Here is a 24,264-nt window from a genome sequence, read left to right as displayed (position 1 = left end):
CCCCCCCCCCCTTTTGCGGAATAGACTAAGGTGCACTCAGCAACTCCATGAACACTGGTTTCCAAAACGGTGCAACATCGCTCTCCGCCTTCCATCTCGAAAATGAGGAACATTACCACTCATAATGTGGAACAAATTAACCAAATGTGGAACACATACTAACAGTTTGCTAACAACTTTAACCAGGGAGCTCACATAGGTTTACAATGTGCTACTTTATAACACAAATGACTGATAGACACTTTTAGTGTGGAACTTTGAGGAACACTGGCTTTTTCGGACCTAAAATGAAGGATGCTCCCCCTAATGAGGTACACTTGAGAGGATACAAGATATGCCGCTGGTATAAATACACTGCTGTACGACAAATAATCCCAGGGCTTTCGTATACCGTCTCTCGTAATCAGCCATTTCTGTAAATTTTCGATGTGTGCAGGTCGTGCTATAGTATCTGCAAAACAAAGAGAGTTAACCGATTGTGACCAGCTGCTTTTCTGTAGCAAGAAATTTGTTTTAAAAATAGTTTGTTTAGTCAGAGATGTCATCATTTAAAATAAAAGACGACGGTGTGATTTGAAATATATACAGTCAGAAACACAAAGCTGAGGCACTACATTTAACTTTTTTCTTTTCTTTGAATTAACAAAAAAGCCCCACCCCCACAAGGATGCGGAGTCCTCTTGATATATTTGTGGATTTAAACTGTTATGCAACAGTGTGGTAAAGTAGTGTGGCTGGCAGGGCTCCCTGCAAGGGTTCATTCTATGCGAAGTTTGCAGATATCCTTGTGTCCACTTGGAATTTCGTTTGATGCTCCTGGTGCCTCCTAAAACATGTTCAAAACTGGCACGCCTCCAAATTACCCATAGTGTGTGTGTGTGTGTGTGTGTCTGGCACTCACATCTCTGCGTTAAGGATCCGGAGTAGGTTCTGGGTTCCCAACAACGCTAAGACAAAATGGGTATCGGAGAGTAAATAATGTTTACCAGAGGTTAAGGTTACTCAGTGTCTGTCATTTGTATGATTGCCTGGCCATTTCAGCTATGCAGGACAAAGTTCAGGTCGACCCATACAAAAGTTCACACCTGCATATATGTGTGTGTGTGTGTGTGTGTGTGTGTGTGTGTGTGTGTGTGTGTGTGTGTGTGTGTGAGCTGCTACGCTTGGGAGCGCACTCTACTCCATCTGGCTATCAGCTATGCCTATAGAGTTAGGATATTTCCTGTAAGCCTGCAGAACAAGGGGCTGTTCATTTGCCTTCAATGATTTCCTGGAGAAACATATGGAAGCAATCACTGTATTGCCTAGCGGTTCCAGAGAAGAATGAGGTGAATGGATGAATGCAGGAGGAAAAGATAGCAAAAGCTGTCCCTGGTGACCCACTTTAGCTATGGGTCACATTTACTTAGTATCCAGCAAAGTACAGATGCAACCAGAATCGTCCAGTGCCTGATCTGTTATCAAACGATTAGTGGAGGAAAGAACAATAAATTGCGGCAAGTGTGTGTGTGTGTGTAGTCCCCAGCTAGATAATGGGATATTTGAATTGAAGATGCTGTCTAAAATGTTTCATTTCATCACTATCATGAAGACTTCAAATTGGATATTAATATAAAAAAATGAAAAAAATTGTGACACTGGTAGACAAAGATAACCCTGCTCCCACTTTTAATGGTTGCTGCTTTCAAATTTTGCCATACCCTCTGCTGTGGACAAAGTACTTGAAATCGCTTCTTTGTCTTTGATCAAAAAAGTGATTGTGCAGATGCGATCCAGGCACACTTTCCTGCTTGTAGTTATTCCCTACAGCCCTGGAAGTGCCGTTGGTTCACCTATCACTAAATACTCTATAGTGGGTCTATAGCCACATTTGCCGTAGAGCTACACTGCCATCTAAAGGACAAATGCGGTGCTGCGGTTCTTTCCACATTTCACTTTATTCTCTAACTTTGTATTGGCTGACTAGGAGCGACCGGGCACGAACTACATCGGCATTAACAAGAATGGGAGAATGAGGCTCCAGGTAAACATTCGGTGTGCTGCAGAGACCGTATGCCACTACTGTAAGCACACATGGAAGACAGGAGACACACACTCCTAGGTTTTTTTTCAAACTAGAAACACTCACACAAACGCAAATACACACATAACTCTCTGTAACTTAGGACACGGGACTTCATCCTAGGAATAATTTAGAGTTTATTTTGCAATAGTGTAATTACAGTCGGGATGTTTCTCTGGAGTCTGCTTCTGTTATATGTTGGTCGACAAATGAAAAAAAAATCCGAGTAAGTGCAGAGGAAACCGCATGGAAAAAAATAAGACACAGTCCCGGTGTCTAGACTCCGCGACTGGCATCGAGAAAACACTTAGACACGAAGTTAAGAAATAAGTTAAGTATTATTTCTTAAGCTTTCTTCTCTTGTTGTCGGAAATCAGTAAAAGTATAATTAAAGGCATTCGATTCCTAAGGATGAAGACAGAAGAGGGGTTCACAGATCCGAATCCCTTTAACTTATACAGACAATGTCGCTCTTTTCACAGCTGTGCTTCCCACGAAATCTGGGACACAATTGTCACGTTTCTCAGTAAATTCCTGCGTCTTTCTGTTGTTCTGGTAATTTCAGGTACAGTGCGTTCTGAAGGCAGTACTACAGGCAAACAGTTATTATTTACCATTATAGAAGAATATAAATTACATCCCACCCCTTAGGTCCTGTAAGAAATATTTATCTAACTCCATAAAACACAGAACTTCAACAAAGTAAAACTTAAGATCAGACCCCTGGTTTGATGCCCTTAGACACACCACCGGTTTCATTTTGCATTGCCTTTCCCGGTTCAGGCTGTTTCCCCTTTGGCGGTCTCACTGCCCCCCAACCACCACACACACTAGCGTTGCCATCACACACAACTCCTGCTTGTAGCACCCCAGGCCAAACCCCTGCAGCTGTGGGGGGGGGGGGGGGGCACTTCCTGATATTGCAGAATCAAAACCATCCCTCTGGTGAAGGACGGAGGGGGTGGAGGAATGAGAAGAGAGCCGACGAGGGGAGGAGACATGAGTGCAAACTACACTTTCCTTCCAGTGGCATGTATCAGTTTTATTGCAAACCAGGATTAGCGTTTTGCGGAGGTATAACGGATTACAAAGGACAACAACAAGCAAGGAAACTGGGGTATTCCAGCCGCGTTTTAATTGTAAATGGACAGTAACTCAAGAGTCTGAGCCATCATAACTAAAGGATTACTAACGTGGACATAAGTGGGAATATTTAAACCAGCTGACTATCTGGAAAGTAAGTGCGGAATCTTCTCTGACAGAGGAAATGGAAAATTCTTTTTATTCTGCAAGAAAACTAGATGACAGTGCTTAGTTGCATTTTTGTATCTTTCTCTCTCCCGTCAAGTCTAAGTCTTGTTCATTGTTTGAAAGTTTGGGAAGAGTTCATTTTTTCATTCTCGATTGACGTTTTCCACTCTTCTTTCCTGCAGTGTAACGCATGACTTTGTTTTGTAGACAGACTGATAAATAATGGATGCAGTCAGACAGATAATGAAAATGATATCCACCAGCCAGTGAAGAAGAACAAAGTATTTGTGCCAGCAATTGTTACTGCACCGAACCCCAGTCTAGACTCTGCAGACCTCTCTCTACTTTGTAGGGTTGCTCTCCTTGCACCTTTCCACCTTGGGCACTGTTGGGAATGATGGAACCCCCTTGGGAAGCGCGTTTGTTGGGGGGGGGGGGTGCAACTCTTTTGATTGCTCCGTTGCGTGTGACATAAACTGTGATCAAATGTAGGGTCACTGGGCTCACAACCAAACAAAATGTAAAGTGTAAGAGAATTAATAGGGCATTGCCGGATTTACAACCGTGTCCCCAGTCTGTGTATGGAAACGAGTGTGGACGTGGACTTCATTCCTTACCCTGGTTTACAGTCCTCCCTGTCGTGTCCCCAGCAGTTATTCAAGGACTGTCACCTAGGCCACCTAGATAAGTGTAGATTAGTAACTAGGAAGATGACCGGGCCCTACAGAAGTTTAGCGACAGATGAATCAGTCCACGTCAGCGGCTGTGGAAGCATTTATATGTATGTATGTATGTATGTATGTATGTATGTAAGATGCGTACATGCACTTGTATGTAGTCACCAGTGCACCCTTCCTCGTTTTGTGTCAGTATCAATGTCAACCAACTTGCTGGTTGTAAATCTCACGGATATGTCGTCCCAACCGCCAAATTCACGCCACCAACCATCCATATAAAAGACATAACTTTGCTTAAATTACTCTGCTGCATATGTGATTTGCCTTGGAGATCCCCTCCCCCAACACACACACACACACACACACGCACACACACACACACCCACACACACACATTTTTACACTATGTGGTTGCATTCTCCCGAGTCTCCTTTTCTATCCCAGGTGCATTTTCACCCTTTATTGTTCTGCATAACATTCCATTGTAAACTATAGTGATTTTATTCGTTAGTTAGACTGAACTCCTAAATTTAAACTATAAGTCAGTACTATCAATGCATACATCCACCTCTTGTGTACGCACTGCGCGCGCACACACACACACGATACTTGAGCATTTGGGTTTGCGAAGATAACAAGTTACAGGCACCTCCAGTCACCTTGCTTATGATTTTTAGCGCTTTTTAAACTAACAACAGCTGTTCTTTGCGGGTTTAACTTCGGTCTTGTGTTGTAAATTACTTGAGGTCATTTGAGACCGTTGCCCTGCATTTATACCTCTGTAATTACTATTAGTTTACCTAGCTATCAGTTACAGCAGTAGTGGCTGGCACCGTGTTATTTTCAGATGGTTACTAAGGTACCTTTAGCATAAGGCGGTTCTTGGATGGGTGCCTTCAGAATGAGAATCAAAGTCTGCCGGAGAATGGGCTGCTCCTGCGTTTCAGCGGCTATATGACTGTATGTACACAGATGGTGGGTTGTTTTGCTATTTCACGGGAGTCTCGCATATGCATCGGAAGGAAAGTTAAAACTGAGGGAAATAAACGTTTGTGGTGGTGTTGGAGGGATCTGCAACGGAGTTGTAGATAATTTCTGCTCAGCCAGACAAAATTAGGGACTAAATAGTTGACATATACACAAAGTGCAGATGAAGTTTTTAATTGCCTGACTCCTTTTCTTCAGTTTAAGTTCCTCTGTGTCACTGACAGCTGCTGCAGTTAGTAACTTGCTATTACTGCTGAGATGTGCTGTAGCCAGGAATCTCTCGTTTCAGGGTCTGAAAGCGCAGCATTTTCTGCAACAGGACGGCGCTTAGCTGTTTGCAAGAGTAGCATAGCTAGCATCTGCCTGTACTCGCTACACAGGACATCCTTTTCTAAAATGTAGCTGATATGAGACCTTCCACGCCATAAGAGTGGAACCCTACCTCTCCTAATGTGAAACAAACACTCCAAACGTGGTGCATTTATTAACAGCTTCAACTAGGAAGCTTGCAGTATGGTTAAATACCTTATGCTTACAAAAAGTGCTTTTGATGAGGTAATACGATTCGACATAATTTACAATAGTCATTTCTGAAAGTGTTCTTAATAACGAAATCTGTGACAAACCCTTTCAATATGGAGTAATCCACATTTTATCATAAAACTTCATTTGGAATGGCATTGAATATAGACTGTGACTCTAAATGTTTTATTGAGCGAATGATACCACTGAGGTGTGTGTGTAACCCTGGGTAGACATCCATTTCATGACGTTAACACAGAGAACAGTGAAGTTTGTAATTGGAGGTAAAAGTTGATCCCTACTACGTACTCTATACTTTTGTAACAAGAGCGACACGAACAAGTGAGGCTCTAATCTTCTTAGTTTCAAAAACTAGCGGTCACAGTCTGTACACATCAGTCCTGCCCAGTTGTCCTGTCACTCGACTAGTACAGTGGCACCCCTCAGACAAATCTTATCCATCCAACATTGAGTGGGCTTTAATAACCTTACATCTGTCACAAAAAATAGGAGACACGTTAATCACGTAACGTCACAGATGTGCATAACGTTATTCTGGAGTCCTTTGACAGAAAGCAAACCTAGAAATAAAGGAGGGGGCTCATGGTTCACCCGAACAATGTTCACATTTTCTAAGGCTGTATCAGCAATTTCGCGACTCTCACAGTCAGTAGCTTTGCGAGAAATGTGTTTATTAAAAATGATGTAGAAAAATCTAGTCCTGCTCAAGGTTTGTTTACCTATTCAAATTTAAGCCTTTTGGGATGGAAATGTATTTATGCAAATCACAGAACATTTGACAGTCAAGTCAATGTGAATCTAGCGCTGCTTCTAAATCAGATTGTTGTGTAATGCAGTTAATCAACGTCAAGTATAAACTGTCGTACCTTTATACTCTAACCCTCAAACCCTCCCCACCATGAAAAGCCGTCTGGGCATATTGTATTTAACAGTACAGATTGAACCAACTGAACCTTTTCAGTCTAAACCCTAGGCAATGGCAGGCAGCACGTTGGATACGAAAAGAGCTTTGTGTTCAAAATGTGCAAATATACTAGGCAGGTGACAATATCAGTCGGGCAAATAACAATACTATGAGTGAGTTGCACTCCTCTACACATATGAATGCTCAGAGCTGAGGGAGAGTCAAACAGAAATTGAGAAAAAGAAGCGATTTGAAGATACAACAGATCACGGTGTGTGCGGGCGCATGTGTGTGTTGGGGGGCGTCATTTGAGAAAAGTTACTTCGCTGCCAACCCACTGCACACAAAACCTAGTAAAACCCAACTGGTGTAAGTCATTTTTTCCTGAAGGACTGGCGACTTCCACTGATTTGAGCTGTAATTATGTGTGTGTGTGTGTGTGTGGGGGGGGCGTGTGTGCGCGCGTGTGAGTGCGCCCGCGCTTGTGTGTGTGTGTGTGTGTGTGTGTGAAATCCATTGACTTTTCCCCGGTCTGTATCAGCTTTATTCCATAACCCTGATATACAAAACAGAAAGCCTGAACCTAAACAGAGTGCACTTTTTCTCCTTGAATAATCTAACTTGTACTCATAAAAGGCCTAGGCAGCCGCCAGCCTGTTTATTAAGCCAACATTATAGAATATTAATCTGATCTGCCTGAGCCATATTGTTTGGTTGCTGATAAGTTGCATATTAACACACCTTTGCCTTTGTCTGGGAGATACCGGTACAACATGCTGTGTCATTCATCAGCTCTGTGTACAATACACTTTGTTGGTGGTTGAAGTTATTTTTTGGCACAAGGGAACACTAAACAGAAACCTGGCATTATGAAAGTGTGTACGTTAGCAAAGGTGAACAAAGCTATAATTGTACTAAACGGCGATGTTATCTTGACTAATTCACGTAACTGAAGGATGCGTTGAAAACAGGATGGGTAAGAAAAGCTGGGCACACGATAGGCTGAGCTAAGGACAACAAGGAGGAGGGGGGAAGAAAGCAGAGGGTGAGCAATGGGTGGGAAAATTTAATGGAGAGTGTGAAAAAGATGCCAGTCTAGCAAGACTCTTCTGTCATTTAGGAACACAGCACTCCAAGCAGCCTTATTAAAAACTAACTTGCAGATTGAGATGCTTGGTAAATGGCAGTATACCCAAAACAATTTGATTGTTTCCTTCTGGGGAAGCCTGGCATACCTCTGTACTACATGACTTACCAGCTTCAATAAGCAATGGTAAGGTAGGGGCTTCGTTGTTTGTCCTACCATGGTTCTTTCAAACTACGCGGAGAATAAATGTAAGTGTGTGTGTGTGTGTGTGTGTGTGCGGAGGGGGGGGGGGGCTAAGTTGTTATTATACAAGACCCACAATATACTTGTGAATTGGTAGATTAAGCGCTTTCTATGAACATTTCTTTTTAGATCTTTACCTGTATTGTTATGTTTCTGTAATGAAGTGTTTTGATGTCAGAAATGGGTAGACAGCACTTTAAGTATTACCTCTCAACCAATCGGGGACAAATTTCAACTGAATCAGGGACAAGTCACGAAATCAGGGACAACCCGGGACACTTAAAATATTAGTGCTATTAACTTGAAACATTGACAGACTCCGAGCATATGAATTAATACACATTTTCTGAAGTAAAAGAAGTCTGTAACTCTTAATTATTGTCATTATTCATTAAGTGTAATTCACCACCTTTCCTCCAAAAGTCACTAGTTTTAGGAGGAATTAAGAGGGACAAAGCTAAAATTTGAGTCAAGATCAGGGACGTCCCTGAAAATCAGGGACAGTTGAGAGGTCTACACACGCACACCGCCCGCGCACTCATGGTATGCGTGATTAACTCCATGAGCCCCTGGGAAATCAGTTATGTTAGGGCTCTGAATTTCCTAAATTTGGGCCCTACAAAGGATATTTTCGCACTCGAAGAGTATCACAGATCAGATAAAGGCATATACAATGGGAGATGTGACTTAGCTGAAGCAGTCTGGTTAAATGACAACAGAACTAAAGTGCTCAGCTTTTCTTTATCAAAAAATGCGCCACAAGGGGACAAATTATGTGACTTAAAACACAGTCACGACTAGCCTTGTCTTTCATTTATTCAAGAACAAAGCCAAAAACAACGGGGAAACAAAGACCCCAAACCGGGGCATTAAAAATATTACTCTAATTCAATTAAAAAGTTAATAGAATAGAAGGTTTTGCATACTAATATATTTTTAACAAAAATATATGCGAAACTCTAATGACTGATAACTGAGTGCAGTCTTTAGTGATAAACCGTAGGGAAAATATAAGGGATGTTCTTTAAAATCGGGACAATTGAGAAGATGGGGTGGCATAATCACAGATACAAAGTACGGGGTTTGGTTCTCACCTTTAGTCACTGTTTAGATACTGCCTTGGCATGTAATATTCTGCAGACTGATTGCCTAGAATTTACATTTGAACCAGTGAGAGGTGTGCGACCTGCTCTTAAATACCCCATTAAGAGTACACAAAGATGTCTCTTGTTATTGGGAATGCATACTTTAAAACGTTACTGACAAAGCCTTATGTTACATTTCCCTCCTAACTAGTTTTTAGAGAAGTGAAATGGCTGACCAACTTCTTATGTGACATCTGAGAGGTAAAGTTACAACTGTGAATGATGCGAGTTACTGAAAATTTTGAAGTTTATAGTATTTATTTTGTCGATAATAATAACAACACCAATAATAATAATAATAATAATAATAATAATGATGATGATGATTATTGTTGTTTTTATTATTATTATTATTATTATTATTATGTGAGAGGCCCTATAATAACGTATTTCCTATATATAAAGACATATAATAACGTATTTCCCCATATCAGTGTTTCAAAAAATCCTCTCATTTTATCATAGCTGTAGCTTTGCAAAGAAGTTCCTCGTATCTGTCCTGCCCTTTTACTTGACAAGTCAGTGATAACTGCTTTCTAGAGTGCTGTGCCATTTTGTATATATTTTCGAGAGACTTTCAAAGACTGATCAGTGGATATATTAATATGGCTTTAAGCTGTCTTACTTGGAGGAAGACATTTCATCTGGTTTAGCTTGAACTAGAAAACGAGTTTTCTTTAGAAGTTTCATTCTCAAGCTTTCTGAATAAAAACCGCAGCTGTCCAAGTGTCCATTGTCTAGGATGACTTCATCACATCTGTACAGCTGTGGGGATTCATTGCCTACTACCAATGGACAGTGCTACAGTAGGTCCATTATTTCTAAAGTCTGGTGGAGCTTTTTAATGAGAACCCTTTAACGATGTCCTATAGACTGAATCTTTGGAGGGTTGGATTTGGCTTAGATATTTTTTATCACTAAAAGTTAAAGAATGAAGACACCAATTCAGTAGGTTGATGTCCTAGCAAGCTTGTTTTCCTTTTACTGACTTAACGAGCATTCTGCAGCATTTGAAATGCATATTTTTATCATTTCAGAGAAACTTTCTAAATGTAAGCATCTTGTAGTCCAGTAATAGGTGTGCAGGGGCGCACATCTTGGGAGTTTAAGTACACTTGTAAAATGCACTGCTTGTTTGAAAATAAGGGATGGCTGTTGCATGGAATCAGTGTAGCTGTGCAGAAATATCCCATCTGTTGTGCATGGGGACCGTATGAGTGAGGAAGGGATCCACAGACGGAGAAAGTGGTTTTTAGTACTGTAAGTAAAGCCATGCACAGTTACTGCTGCTGAATGCCTTATAGAATAATACTTTTAGCAAGTTAACACACGTTTCCACACATATATGTTTTGAGTAGCCTTTTCTGATGGATAATATGAGTTACACTATTCTTTCTCATTTAAAGTCGAATGGGCATATGACTAGTGCGTTTTAAATGGAAGAGAGTGGATACCCTCACCACGTATTTATGGATTGTGTTGTTTTGTTTGATTTTGTCATTCGGTGTTATTTTACTGTATACTGATATGTATTCCCACATTTATCGTCATTTTATTAGTCATCTTTGGGTGAAGTATTTCTGTCATTCATGGTGTAAGTGGCACACTTGGCTCAGAATATAAATAGATCTCTGGGTGCTGTTACTTGTCTATTGTACTTTTTATTCCTGTCAAAAGCGGACGTTTTGTACTGTGTTTGTTATAATAATTATGTTTCTGTGTGTGCCCTGCCATTGGTCTAGTAACGTCAGGGTGGATTCAGTATGATCAGTCTAAGTGGAAACTGCTCGCCATGTTTACTGCTTTTCACGTAATTGACCTACCTGTCTCTTGCTATAGCCAGTTATATGTTCACTAAATATTGAAAGAGAACACTTTCCCTGAATTCTTTACGGCAGTAGTGAGTTTAGCAATGGTGCATCCAGCTGACTGGGATATGTCTCCTATACATCTCAGAACAACATCTTTGTCAACAGCATTCCGATGATTGTAATTTGTTTCTATGTACACCTTCAACCAAAGAGAAGAGCCCAGGATTTGGCTGCTTTAGACGGTTCATGGTTAGTTATTACCTACGTTTTAATGCTCGATATAAATATCTGGATAAGTCCAAGTTCCTGTTTTTAGGGTCGTCTTAAATAGTATTCAGCAACAATTCATAAATGCTCGTTTGGGACATTTATTCTGTAAACTATAAAAATGATGCCAGCTTTCAATGTGCATGTTCACAACAGCATTTGCAAGTCCAGGCTTTATTCTACTTCAGTTTTTTTAGTATGCACTCAATGACAAGGCTGTTTTTTTAACTACCTATCTACATTATTTGTGAGAGTTACTCAAAAACTGATTTTTATTTGTTTATTTCTCCCAGCCTTGTGTTATCTGCTAGATGGTATAAAACCTTATGAGTAATGCACAGTAGGTTGTTCAGAATAGGTTTTTAGTGGCTGTAACTAGATAAAGAGCTAGTAAGTTTAAAACTTGTACATGATAGTGCTTTGTTAAATTAGACTGTGATTACACTGACCATTTAGCACTGACATCTGACATCACCTGTTATACTGCATCTGAGCTGCTTAGCAATTGTTTCCTTGTAATACAGGTGGGAGTTATGCTGGCAATGTTGTTTCCCTGTTAGTAGACTTGTACATGAATAGAGGTATGTTTCTAGATCAGATTACACTAGAGAGATATAAGGACCATACTATGCTGATTGTATGGACCATACTATGTTAATTGTATCAGTATCAGTGACAGGCTGCTTTTCTAATAATGCTCTGTCTTTGCTGTACATGGGCTATCTTTTTCTTCTTTGTAGAATTACATTGTTACACAGCTAGATAATTCATAACTATAGCTGCCTCTTATTGTGTGAATGAAACGACCACTGTAGCTTATCTAAAATGCACAACTTTCTTCATGTATTAGGAGCTGACATAGCTCTTGAGACATGCACTCAGCATGATTATGCTGAAGCCTGGGTGCTCCAAGCTGATCTTTTCTTGGTTATGAACTGGGAGTGTTTTTTAATGGTAGATATCGCAATAAGCTGTTTCATGGCTGTCATTAATTCAATGTAGGAAGCACTGATTACTTTCACTGATGCTGTTCAACTAATGTTTGTTTCATCCATTACACTCTTGGAATATCTGTGTATTACAGATCATGCATTAATTCAATATTATCATTACCCATGCTTCGGTGTGCCTTCTTCATAAAAGACAGAGTCAATGACCCCATGACACTTCATAGACCTCTTTTGAAAGATACCTTCTTGATGCCTGATAATCTAGTTACAGTTGCAGACAGAGTGTTAATGTTGTTGTGTAGTAAAGACTTAGCAGCCAATGTATTTGGTATTACATTGTACAGCTCAGTCACTCTATCATTGTAATAACTTCTGTTGTACAGTACATATGTATTTTTAAATTATTTTCTATAGCTGGGTCATCTATGCTGTATTAATAATAATAATAATAATAATAATAATAATAATAATAATAATAATAATAATAATAATAATAGTAATACAATTTCCTACTTATTGTACACTCATTGCATTATTTGCTGATATTGCTAAGTACCTGTGGCATGCAGATTACATTTTTATGTAAAACTTGCTATCTTGCACAATTGCATGTGCCACATACATCATGCACCTACATAAGTTTATTTTTTGATAAACAAAACAAAATATGTTGCATGTGTCAAAAGTACCATAATTTACGCCATGTGTTGAAACTCATCAGCTAGTATATCTAAACAGTATGAAAATCTAATGCCCTCAATGAATGTGTGATATTAATTACCTTTGAGACTTGATGCTTCTTCCCATTCCTGCATGTCACTTCTTGTTGGCTAGTTGTGCAAAAGCTACTGCAGAGCCTGAAACAGATACTTCTAGTTTCACCATTCTTGTGAGCGTATACTTCCCCAAAGCAGAAATGCCATATCATGGGCTGGGTAACTGGGCACTTTTATTGTGATAATTTATAAATTAGTTCTATAGGTCAATTCTACATGGTGTTTGGTGTCTGGGTTACTTGATTTAGGTATGTAAGAATCAGTTATAAGGTATGTCACCTAAATGTACAGCCTATTACAAAATAAACTGCTAGAAATAGAAGTTTTCTACCAACACATTGATGTTAGTTGCAGTTATGTTAGACAAACAGACTCAAAGGGTATAAACATGGTGCAAATATGAGAAATCAATGAATGTCTCATTTAGGTGATTGGTATTACATACACAAGGAAACTGGGCTAATAAAGGTTTATTAAGTTTTGAGCAGGGAAAGATACTGAAAATTAGATATCTGGTATCACAGTGTTCTTCAAAATTGGAATGCTATGTAGGCAACTGGGGAATGTTCAGAAGAATTTAGGAAGAAGATAGTGGAGGAATATGTTCTTTATTGTCACAGAATGAAGTCACCTGAGTACATTTTCTTTTAGTTGCAGGAAAACAGGGGAGACATCCTGTCATTTTTTAAACTAGTTAGAAATGGGAATAAATTGCAATGAGCTGGAGTTACTTTACTGTAGTCTGATGTTGAGTTGGATAGTTAGGCTTTAATAACATGTCAATTAGATGTTAAAATTAATTTTAAAACCACTTAAGTGATGTTTTTGCTGTACTGATTCATATAATATATGGCTACTGAATTATTAGGATTCCTAGAATTTATTGTGCATGCTGAATTTACAATGTTCCATAAGCAAATGTGAATGCATTTCAAAGTATAGAGTGAACTGTCATATATAAAAAAAGAAAGTGAATAATCAATATAAATGCTGAAAAATAATTGCACTAGGCTGTACCCAGACAGTAAACATAAGTAAACTGTTATTTGCAAAGCTGATCAGCTTGCTATTGTGAGATATGGAATTTGTAGTTTGTTTTAACATTCATGTAAGTTTTTATTTTCTAGTCTATTTGTTACCATTACTATCTTAAAGGTTGTTTGGTATTAAATTGATACTTTTGTTATCTTTGATTTAACAATTCATTTACATTGATTTTATTTTGTACACGCTTTAGCTGCTTTCTCCCTACATTTAATAGTTAGTTATTTGAGTTTCACGGATTTTGTAAAGCGCTTTGTGACATAACTTTTCTTGACATGCATTGCCACATTGTCATAACAAGACTAAAATTAACAAATTCCTTTTCTGTCCTAAGAAATTCTTCCACTTCCTGTTTGCAGAAAGAAGAATGGCTATCAGTAAAGAGGTACTACTAGCCTAACTGGAATACAGGCTCTCTATTATCGCAATGGCCTCCAAAAAGAAACAAACTTCTCAGACAGCCACAGCAAACAGTATCTGTATGCTTGTTATGCTAGTCCCATAAAGACTCTATCTTAGCTAAAGCAAAATGGCTGCCAGTAAAACAGAGTTACTTTACCTATGGCTTCCCTTATCCAGAAACATAACTACCTTTTCTGCTGTCAAGTTAAATGAGTACACTCCATCCTATTACCTTAGATCCTACTCACTTTCCTTCTCTGCTTTTTTTATACCCCTTAATAAGGTATGTAGCACAGATCACTGCTTTTCAAATATGGCTCCCTGAATACAGGAATTTCTCCCAAAAAATATTAAGTCCAGTTCTATCTAAATTCAGATTTCTACACACACACACACACACACACACACACACACACACACACACACACACGCACACTTACACACCTCATAAATGAAGCCCAATGCAAAAGCATTCTCAATAGCACTGTCATCTAGGAACTAGATTCACTAATCATATCATCTTGCTCCACAGATAAAATATCTCTTCCAAGGAAATATACCTTTCTTCCTTTTAACCCCTCCTCCATATTTACTACTCACCTCAGTTTTTCTCACTTTTACCTCCCTTCCCAACTTTAAATTTCACTGACTCAAATAGCTGCCCTACCAAAGCTCTCTCCAGTTGTCCAGAGGACTTTATCCCTTAATTTTATCATCTCCACTCATTGTGTTAAGTACCCTCCATTATCCTGTTCATCAGCATATCCCTCAGACTGCTAAAACTATCAAATGGCATTCTTATAAACTCTGAATAGTTGTTTCACGATTTGCCTTTATTCAATATATCATAGTCTTTTCTGTTTTCTTGTTCTTCTGAGTTGTAATTTAAAATGGACCATCTGTATCAGTATTCTATCCTGGTTAACAAAAGAAAAAGAAATAAAGTGTATAGCAAAAATTGAGTTAACCAAGTATATACTGCCATCTAGTGGAAATAGCTGTAACTGCTTCCAAGGCCTAATACATGTTGAGCACACAATATTACAGGACTGATAGGGTAATATAAAACTTGAATATGCACCTTTGCATTTTGTTTTTCAGAATCTGATTCTCTCTCTATAGACTCAACCATTACCAACTATAAAGTTTTGTACTGTCTTAAGGACAGCATTATAATTTTCCTTGTGGACCTAGGTATGAAAAATAAAATCATACTGAAATGCCACGTGAGGCTAACATGCACTACCCGATTCTCATTGGATTTTCTTCTTATATTTCTGGATGCATTTGTCTGTGTGTGTGTGTGTGTGTGTGTGTGTGTGTGTGTGTGTGTGTGTCTGTGTGTGTGTGTGTGTGTGTGTGTGTGTCTGTCTGTGTGTGTGTGTGTGTGTGTGTGTGTGTGTGTGTGTGTGTGTGTGTGCAGTGATCCCAAACTGACTGAATTAAGAGGCGTGCAATGAGCACAGTCCAGTGTGTAGAACTGCATGGATCATTGTCTTCCCCCAGAAATCTCATTATTTTTTTCATATATTGAAAACAGTGTTCTTTGAGGAAGCTGTGGTGGTGAAGCGGTAACATTGTCACCTCACAGCAAGAGGTTCTTCCGTTCGATTCTCGGCTGGAGTGCCTTCTGTGTGGAGTCTGCATGTCCTCCCCACGGTCAAGTGGGCATTCGAAAGACATGCGTGAATGGGTGTGCCTTTGTTGAAGGTTGGGTGTCAGGCTGGCACCTTGGCACCGTAAAAATCAACTGCCAATCATTAGCAGACCAGAGTTCCACTGTGGCAACCCCTAACCGGGAAAAGCAGAAAGAAAAACAACATTGAAAACTGTTCTTTATATAAGAGTGCTTTAGGCTGCCTAATTTCAGTAAGATGAGACCTCTTGGAATGGGGACTGGCCAGTGTAATTTTGTGATTTGTTATACTCCAAAATGGCCTGACTGGTGCTGCCATTTTAATGTGATTTTATGTTGTCTTTCTTCTCACAGTACCATAAAATCTGCTGTAAAACAATGTTTTTTTTTTTTTTTCTAATTAGTATGAGCCTGTGAATATTACCTTGTACACTCCAGTGAGTTCTCCTCTTACATAAGTTCTTTTTTCTTTTGTTACTAATGTTCTTTTGATATGTTACTTAGTAGCAAGTAGCAGAAAAATGCCTCTTGTTATTCTTTTTATCTTAAGATAATATCATGTACAGCCCTGCCCAGTTTGGGCGGTGAGCACTATTAAAGGGCCTGCTTAAAGGTATATGTGACCAGGCATCTTATGGTCTCAGTGATGACTTGCCTAGTATGTTCTTATGTTCTTGTGTTAAAAATAGTTATCTTAGCTATTAGTTAGTGGTTCCTTTGCCTCGGTTCATGCATGTCTGTTCATTGCGATATGCTTAGGATATTGATACAGTACAAGTCATACTCTTACTTGTGCCCTCATGGTCACACGTGTAAATGGCACTGCTTGGACATTTGATATAGCTGCTAAACAAGTAACTAAGCACACATTTAATAATGAGAATAAGTCAGTGCACCCAAGGTAAAGGCTGAATTGTGTGAAACCAAACTCTTAAATGTGATTCCAAGTTTTTTTCTTTGTTATTTTCTGCTGATGGTAATCAAACAAGGGTGTTAAGCTCTCTGGCAATTATTAGTTCTATAGTTCTTCCACTCTAAAAAAACAAAAAATGCACGCAGTTATCTCAGCAATGTAAGCAGTTACTTTTGGGAGTTGGCCTGTTTGCCAACAAATATTTATTTTCATGTTCTGCACACTGGGAGATTTAGTTGAGTTAGGTACTGTACAAATTTCAACCACAACAAGAAAAACTTAAATAGTTTGATTTTGAGCTGAGTGACCATAAATCCATGAGTCCTGAGATTATCCAAAAGTATATGGGCTTATAGGTTAGTACTAGGCTAACTGCCCTTATGGGCCATTTTAAGCCTAGCCAATTACCCCATGTGAGAGTCAAACCCTGCACTTTGTGAAGATGAGGTAAATACTTTAACCATTATGCCAGCATCCCACCTCTCTCTGTTATACGCATATCATTTATGTTCTTCTGTTGTGCATTTATCTATTAGGTGCTATATCTACCTTTCTGCACCAGTTCAACTACTGGTATTGTAAACCAGTCCCTATGCACTGTGAGTTTAGATGTTGGATCTGGATACTGTTCTTCTGATGTTTTCATTATCACTGTGTTTGAAGTTTAGCTTGTTTTGTTAAGTCAACTTGTATAGTGTCAGATCATTGGTCATGTGTTTTGTCATTTTGATTAATGGGTGCTGTGTTTACTAAGTTTGTAATACTAAACCACTCTTACTGCTAGGTGTTAAGTTCAGTTTTTTTTAGTTGTAGGCGACTGAATACAGTCTGCATTGTCCAAGATTTAGGCTGTGCTAGTCTGATCTTTGAATGTCTGTCTTAGGTTCATGAGCTAGTCTGATCCTTACTGGTTTATATAATGCTTTTTCTGATGTTCTGGTATTGGGACACCAAATGTAGCTCTTATGTCATAAATGTTTTTTTTTTTTTTTGAGAGTGTTATGTCTTTATCCATAGTTACTTGTTCTGTGCAGACTTACATATTTGCTAGCATGTCTGGAAGCATATGCTGTCCACTCTGAATGTGAAGCCTGAATTTGTATTTATGTGTTTTACACAGCGAAAGAGTAGACACAAAGGGCAAACACTTTACGAAAAAGAGTAGCAAGTCTTACAGCTTTGCAGAACTGTAGGCTGTTTTACACAAATGAAGAAATGTTCACAGTCACAGCAAATCACATTTTCATCTTACATTCATTGATATTGGACTCAAGCTGACATTCAGGTTGTAGAGAGCAAGCAAGCAAGCAATTGTCCCCTTCCACTAAAAGTAAACAAGATAGGCATCTAGGTTTCATTTCTGGGTCATGACATCTCGGTCTTCACCTCTCACATTCCATTTTCTGTGTATACATTCAGTATCAGTTATTTCACCAGACTGATAAAGGGCCGTAGAAGTTAGATGGACTGAAACATTAATGTGCTGTTCAGCCACGCCTTCTTTTACTCCTCTGAAACTACCTATTTAAAATGATACGTGGTCCCCACACCATTATTTGATCTACATGAGGTAATTGTACTGTCACGATGCATGTAACTATAAAACTGCTAACAACACTAGCAACTACTTTCATATTCATAGCAATGTCCTGTGCACAAAATAAGCAAAATGACTATTAACTCAGTAGAATATAAGGTCATAAGTAACAGATTGAGAAAAACTATCAGATGCCGATACCCTTGCCACTGTAAAAAAAAAACTAAAAACAGTAAAGGACCTGTACAGTACAATAATGGGAAAATGTGCTCTGTGTCTTATCCCTAATTAGCAGATTTTTTTGAAGTAATAACATTTCACCAAATTGCAGTGTGATGTCTGGTGGCGTTCTGCTTGTACTGTTGTGAGCTTTAAAAAGAATCAAAGCAAAGTTAAATGTAAATAAGAACATGAGCAGAATGTTGGCATCATTTGTTTTTGCTAGAATGTAGTAAACAAGTGTTGCTTTTCATATTTATATTGATGAGATGACAATGCACTTTAAGTTTAATTCACTGAAGCATGTTTTTATTCAGCACTGTAAGCCACATTTCACTGAGGCAAACTACCATAACTTGTAGAAAGAAAGAAAAAAGTCTTGGGTTTTGCCAGAACACGTAATTAATCTCCTTTTGTATAAGTATTAGCACTGAAGTTGCTTATAGTGTTAGTGAGATAGTGTGTGTGTGTGTGTGTGTGTGTGTGTGTGTGTGCGGGGGGGGGGGGCAACATTTCATGCAGGTGGTGTGATGGCTTTGTACTTCAGTGTTGAGCTAAAGAAAGCAGATATATTTTACTTGAACGTTTTTAATGAAATGTGAACTAATTCTTTTCACCATGCTATGTTTTGGTGAATTGCTTCTTAGCCCCACTGAACAGTTACCCAGTTTTGTGTTGCTTATGTTATAAGACATACAGCAGATTTTTATTGGAATGATGTCAGTGTACACACATACATGCTTACCCGCATACTATCAGGGACCTGAAGTTCACCTTGATGCCATTTTTTGAAATATGGAAGGAAACTAGAGATGCCAGCAAAACCCCTATGGACAGGGAAGACATGTAGAGTCTGTACACAAAGCATCCCAGTTGGGAGCTCAACTGGTGAACCAAGCACTGTGAGGAATCAGTTCTAATCAATGCACCATTGTGCCACCTCACATTCATTAATTTACTTATTTGTTGCTGTTTTCTTTTAAGAATGGTAAATTTTTATTCCTTACAGTCTCAACAGACTTTATGTATTCGGTACAGAAGTGTTACGTTTCTGGGTTCAGCTGCTACATTTGATATGATAGCATGAGGCAAAGTGTGCTTTAAAGGGAAAGTGTAGCACTGGAATTCATGTCCAGCTCCTTTAACATTCTGTGCTTAACATGTATGTGGTCTGGTTTACTGAGCTTTGCATCAGATGTGTAGCAGTTGGGATTGTTTGTATGTTTGTGTAAACCAGTGTGTATTTGTCTGTTTTCCTCTGTCTGTCTGCATCAGTATGCAGTTGGCTGTATGATAATTATACATGTATGCAGTAAAGAAGGGATGTGGTCCAGTGAGTTTGGAGATACACGCTGTCATGTGTCCAAGGAATAAGATGAATTAATTCACTTACATTTTACATATATGCACAGCTGGAAAAATTCTGATAAAAACATCACTAGTGATGGATAAATAACTTGTATGTATTCCTTTATGGAGGTTAATGATTTGTTTACGCAAGGCCCAGAAACCTTTAAATGAAATTAGATTGCATGAAAAAAAAAAATAAAAAGCAGCTTTGCAAAGACAGACAGGCAGCAATTTGGCAAAGAGAAGAAGATAGGTAGAAAAGCTCCCACCTGTGGATATAATTAAGGCTGCGATTAGCAGCCATGCGCATGTCATGCATGGCTGTTTGCTAGACTTGACAAAAGACATTTTTAATGGTGTAAAGAGGAAAATTGTCTCACAAGGCTTTTACTAGATTATAATAAATTCTTAGTGTAACAGTGCGAATATAAAACCATTCATGTTGTTACATTTTAGGAGTTCAGGCTGCTGATGTACATGCAAATCATGTAACATGCATGCCTGCACACGCGTGTGCATGCACCCAGACACACACACACACACACACACACACACACACACACACACACACACACACACACACACACACACACACACACACATTCTCTTGCATCTACAAAGGGTGTGCAGGTAGAAATATACGGAGTGAGCAAACCAAGCCAGCAAAGAATTGTAACAATTGAAAAAATAAAACATGTGGTTAACATTAGCAGACCCTAAATTATTGTCCAGTACAAACCAGCAGTAAGATGATATATATATATGTATTGCAGCTTAGGGCTAGTTTTTGATAGGCATTCTAGGTTCATTTTATATAGAGTATTTCCCCAGAGAGTCATTTTGTTGCAGGCTAAAGTTGTAAATGAGCACCTGTGACTTTGGAGTTTCTGGTGCTGTCCCCCTGGGACCACTGATAATATAAAACCAAGTTTCTCAAGAATGTATTATTTAAAGTCTGGCACATAAAGAATGCCCCCCCCCCCCTTTTGGCATTTTGCTAAAGAAGTACAATATAGCCTCTGGGTTTTTGAACAAAGATGCTAGCTCTGCTGCTTCATAGCCTCTTTTGTATTTTTTATTCATCTTCAGTGTAAACAAAAATCAAACTATTGATTTAAATGTTTATGAATGCCATTTCAGTATCTTTCTTTAGTTTTTGAATGTATAGTTTTGTTTTGTTAAGCATATCAGCAAATACACATTAGTTGTTACAATAAACAGGAACAAAACATATAAACATATCTCAGAGGATATTTTTAGTTAAGATGCAGTTATAGGCATCTATTTCTATATGCCTCTATCTATCTATATATATATGTGTTTTTCTATATATCTATAATATATATATATATATATATATATATATATATATATATATATATATATATATATATATGTATATATATATATATATATATATATATATATATATATATGGGAGCCCTTCATTTGTTCGAACTTTCAAATGTTCGAAACTCATATGGCTGACTCCATATGAGTGAACATTTGAAAGGCCGTCAAATGATAGCAGAGATCCCGCTACAGTAGATTCCCCTTTCCTGCACTGTAGTGCAATCTCGGAGTGAGAATATTTAAGTAGCAGGGGGTGCAGGGGGGCTTGACCCCCTGCATAACACAGTTTTACTGTGTTTACACGTAGGTAAATGGTGCTATTTCAGGATGTCGGTCTTTTGGAATGTCAATCATATGGTGCCGGCCATATGAAAATCGGCATTCTGAATGGTTGACATTCTGAAGTAGACCCATATATTTATATATATATATATATATATATATATATATATATATATATATATATATATATATATATATATATTCATTATGATGCACTTTGCTGTAAATCGGTATAATCTGCTATGCAAAACTGAGGTGGCTATCTGTAGAAGTCAGATATGGGTTATTTGCATTAGAAACCAAGTTATTATTGCAAAGACTGGTTAGGAGGTTTGACAATGGACATAAGCAGCTATTGACTATGTATCATCATGTGGCCAGTCTGAAAAGTCAACTTTCTGTCCACTTGCTGTAGTAGGTAAAGAGCTATGCCTTTTTTTCTCTTGTAGCATTAACAATATAGTCAGTGTTGTAGAGAAGAACCTCATTTTTTTAGATATGGTTTTGTGAAGAATTTAGCAAACAATTCCATTGTGATACTGAGGTGATATTTGCATTCTAGAGTTTTTGTGGAGCTGCATAACATGTATTTGTAAATAATTTTAGGCAGCCATTTGTTTAATGGTTGTTTTATTACATGGATTAGCAAACAGAACTTTGGATAAAGATATATGGCTCAAGACAAACATCACATAATTCATAGTCTCCTATTAAGGACGAGTGCCTAGATGAGGTCTGTGTTTGCAAATTATGTGTAAATCTTAGCACCACACCACTTTGTTTGGTTCTCAAAATGCATTTCAGAAGTGTACTTGAGTAGAAATAAATTCATTAAAACACAGACTAACACACAGGCTACTACTGACAGTAGCCACATTTACTCTGAGTTTGTTGATGATCTTTCTGCAGATGTCATGAGTAAGGGAAACTTAAACATTTTTATGGTGTCATCAGTAAATTAAGAAAAGAGAGCATTAGCCATGGCTTCTTAATAAAATATTACTGATTTGCTTAAAATGTCCATCAATAAAAGTGCTTGAATTGGGAATTTAGCCAACAACCTCTATGGGATGCATGGTGATAGTTAAAGGGTAACCCTCCTTGTTTTACTTTTCAACTCAGTATGTAACTTATCCTATTTAGAATATATAAGTATGTTTTATATGCATTGTATATTTATATAGTTATGTATACAATTATGTCTTAATTTAAGTGCAAGAATATTCTGTTTAGATAGAGTTTGTTTTTTATTGGCCTTGGATTGCTACTGCAGATTCTTCAGCAGCTTATCGGCCTTGTTTTGGACATATATATATATATATATATATATATATATATATATATATATATATATATATATATATATATATACACATTCACTATATATCTCCTGCCTATCTTTTTCTCACTGTCTGCCTGTCTCATCTTACCCTTCTAGATCACCTGTCCAGGTATGGTGATCCTTTCTCTGTCTGTATGTTTTACCTTGCATAACAATCAGCTAGACATGACTATCATTTCATAACAGTAATATTTGGGGGTACTGACATTTTCTGTTCTTGTGTCTGTTACAGCAGTCTACAAATGATGGCTGTTTCAGTGAAGATACATCTTCTCGGATGCCTGCTTCTGTCAGGTAAGGAACTCCTGATAACATGGTGGTCTGAAACACTGTATGCAGTCATGTGATAATTATTATTTTACCTTAGTCTTTGACTGAACTTTTACAAGCTATTCTTCCAGGACTCTGACCTGTAGCAGTGATGCTGAATACTGTGTAATGGCCCTGTGGTTCCTGACAATGTTATGGTATGGAACATTGATTCTGTCATTAACCAGCAAGTGCATAGTTTATAGTTCTATCCAGAAGGATTATAATACCCTTAAACAACTGTGATTACTGCAAGACATTGACAAGTTCAGATTGTGCATGCCCATATGGAGGGTTATGACTGGGTGTCCAATTGTAACAAATTATTATGTGTTCGAGACATTGGTACCAAAAAATTCACCTTGAGAGTGAAGTTCAAGAGGTGAATCTTGGCATCCATGTTGAGAGCCGACAATAACAGGTTATGATTGGTGAGATCCAGTATTGATGCTTTGTAGTGTAGGAGTCTTAGCTGCCCTATCATTTACACAGGAAAAAAAAAGGGACGTGTTTTACCAGCTTTAAAAGACAGAAAATCGCTTAGCGAGTGCTGCCACATAGATGGCAAGTAAGAAAAAAGTCGGGGACAGTTTTTAAATAATGCCCTAATTTAAATAAGTTACTTACAGACTAATGCCTATAAACATCAGTGTAGATAAGAAGAAAGACAATCAGGGATGGAAGGAATGTCCCTTCTCTTATACTTAACTATTACCAGGCTTAATGGGTGTATAGCAATTGCTGCCAACCTCTGAATGTGCCGTTATGGTTGGATCTCATACTACAGTAGTTCATAACAGGTTTATCTTTTTCCAATTTTGGAGTGTAATTATGGCACTGTGTGTACTACATGGGTTATTAACAATGGCTTGAAGGTATCCACAAATGTAAAAATTATCAGTAATATTGTCCACAGTTACTGCAACTGATGTAAACTGTACTTTAGTGAAGTACCATGCCAAACTAACCACCGTGGCTATACAACTTTTTTGTAACTCATTTAAATGAAGTCATGTTTAGGGCTTTCGTTTATTTGCTGCTTTAAAATTATTGCAGAGATGTCAGTAACACTTATTCATTGGATGATTTAGACCTGATAAAGATAATTACAATATCATTAATTAAGCAGATGATGCAAATGAGGGATAATGTGTTACTTATGAATGGCTACTTT

The 24,264-nt window shown here is 38.2% G+C and overlaps 1 protein-coding gene across 2 annotated transcripts in view; it reads left to right on the top strand.

The window, feature by feature from the left end:
• The first annotated feature begins 3,077 nt into the window (after positions 1 to 3,077).
• PDGFRA (platelet derived growth factor receptor alpha) overlaps positions 3,078 to 24,264 on the top strand; it is a 125,482-nt gene continuing 104,295 nt past the window's right edge. The window contains exons 1-2 of one of the 2 annotated variants that reach the window (XM_044061431.1): positions 3,078 to 3,299; positions 23,014 to 23,075. In XM_044061431.1, the coding sequence (XP_043917366.1) occupies positions 23,024 to 23,075 (52 nt within the window). In that variant the 5' untranslated portion in view covers positions 3,078 to 3,299; positions 23,014 to 23,023. Of the gene's footprint in view, positions 3,300 to 7,570; positions 7,760 to 23,013; positions 23,076 to 24,264 lie in introns of those variants that run through there. The other variant, XM_044061432.1, reaches the window with a different exon arrangement.

This window comes from Protopterus annectens, chromosome 2.part0, assembly GCF_019279795.1.
Source record: "Protopterus annectens isolate FY-2018-M chromosome 2.part0, PAN1.0, whole genome shotgun sequence".
Lineage (NCBI taxonomy): Eukaryota > Metazoa > Chordata > Ceratodontiformes > Protopteridae > Protopterus > Protopterus annectens.
The sequence above is the reverse complement of the archived record's forward strand: the minus strand, read 5'-3'. Positions and strand labels throughout refer to the sequence as shown.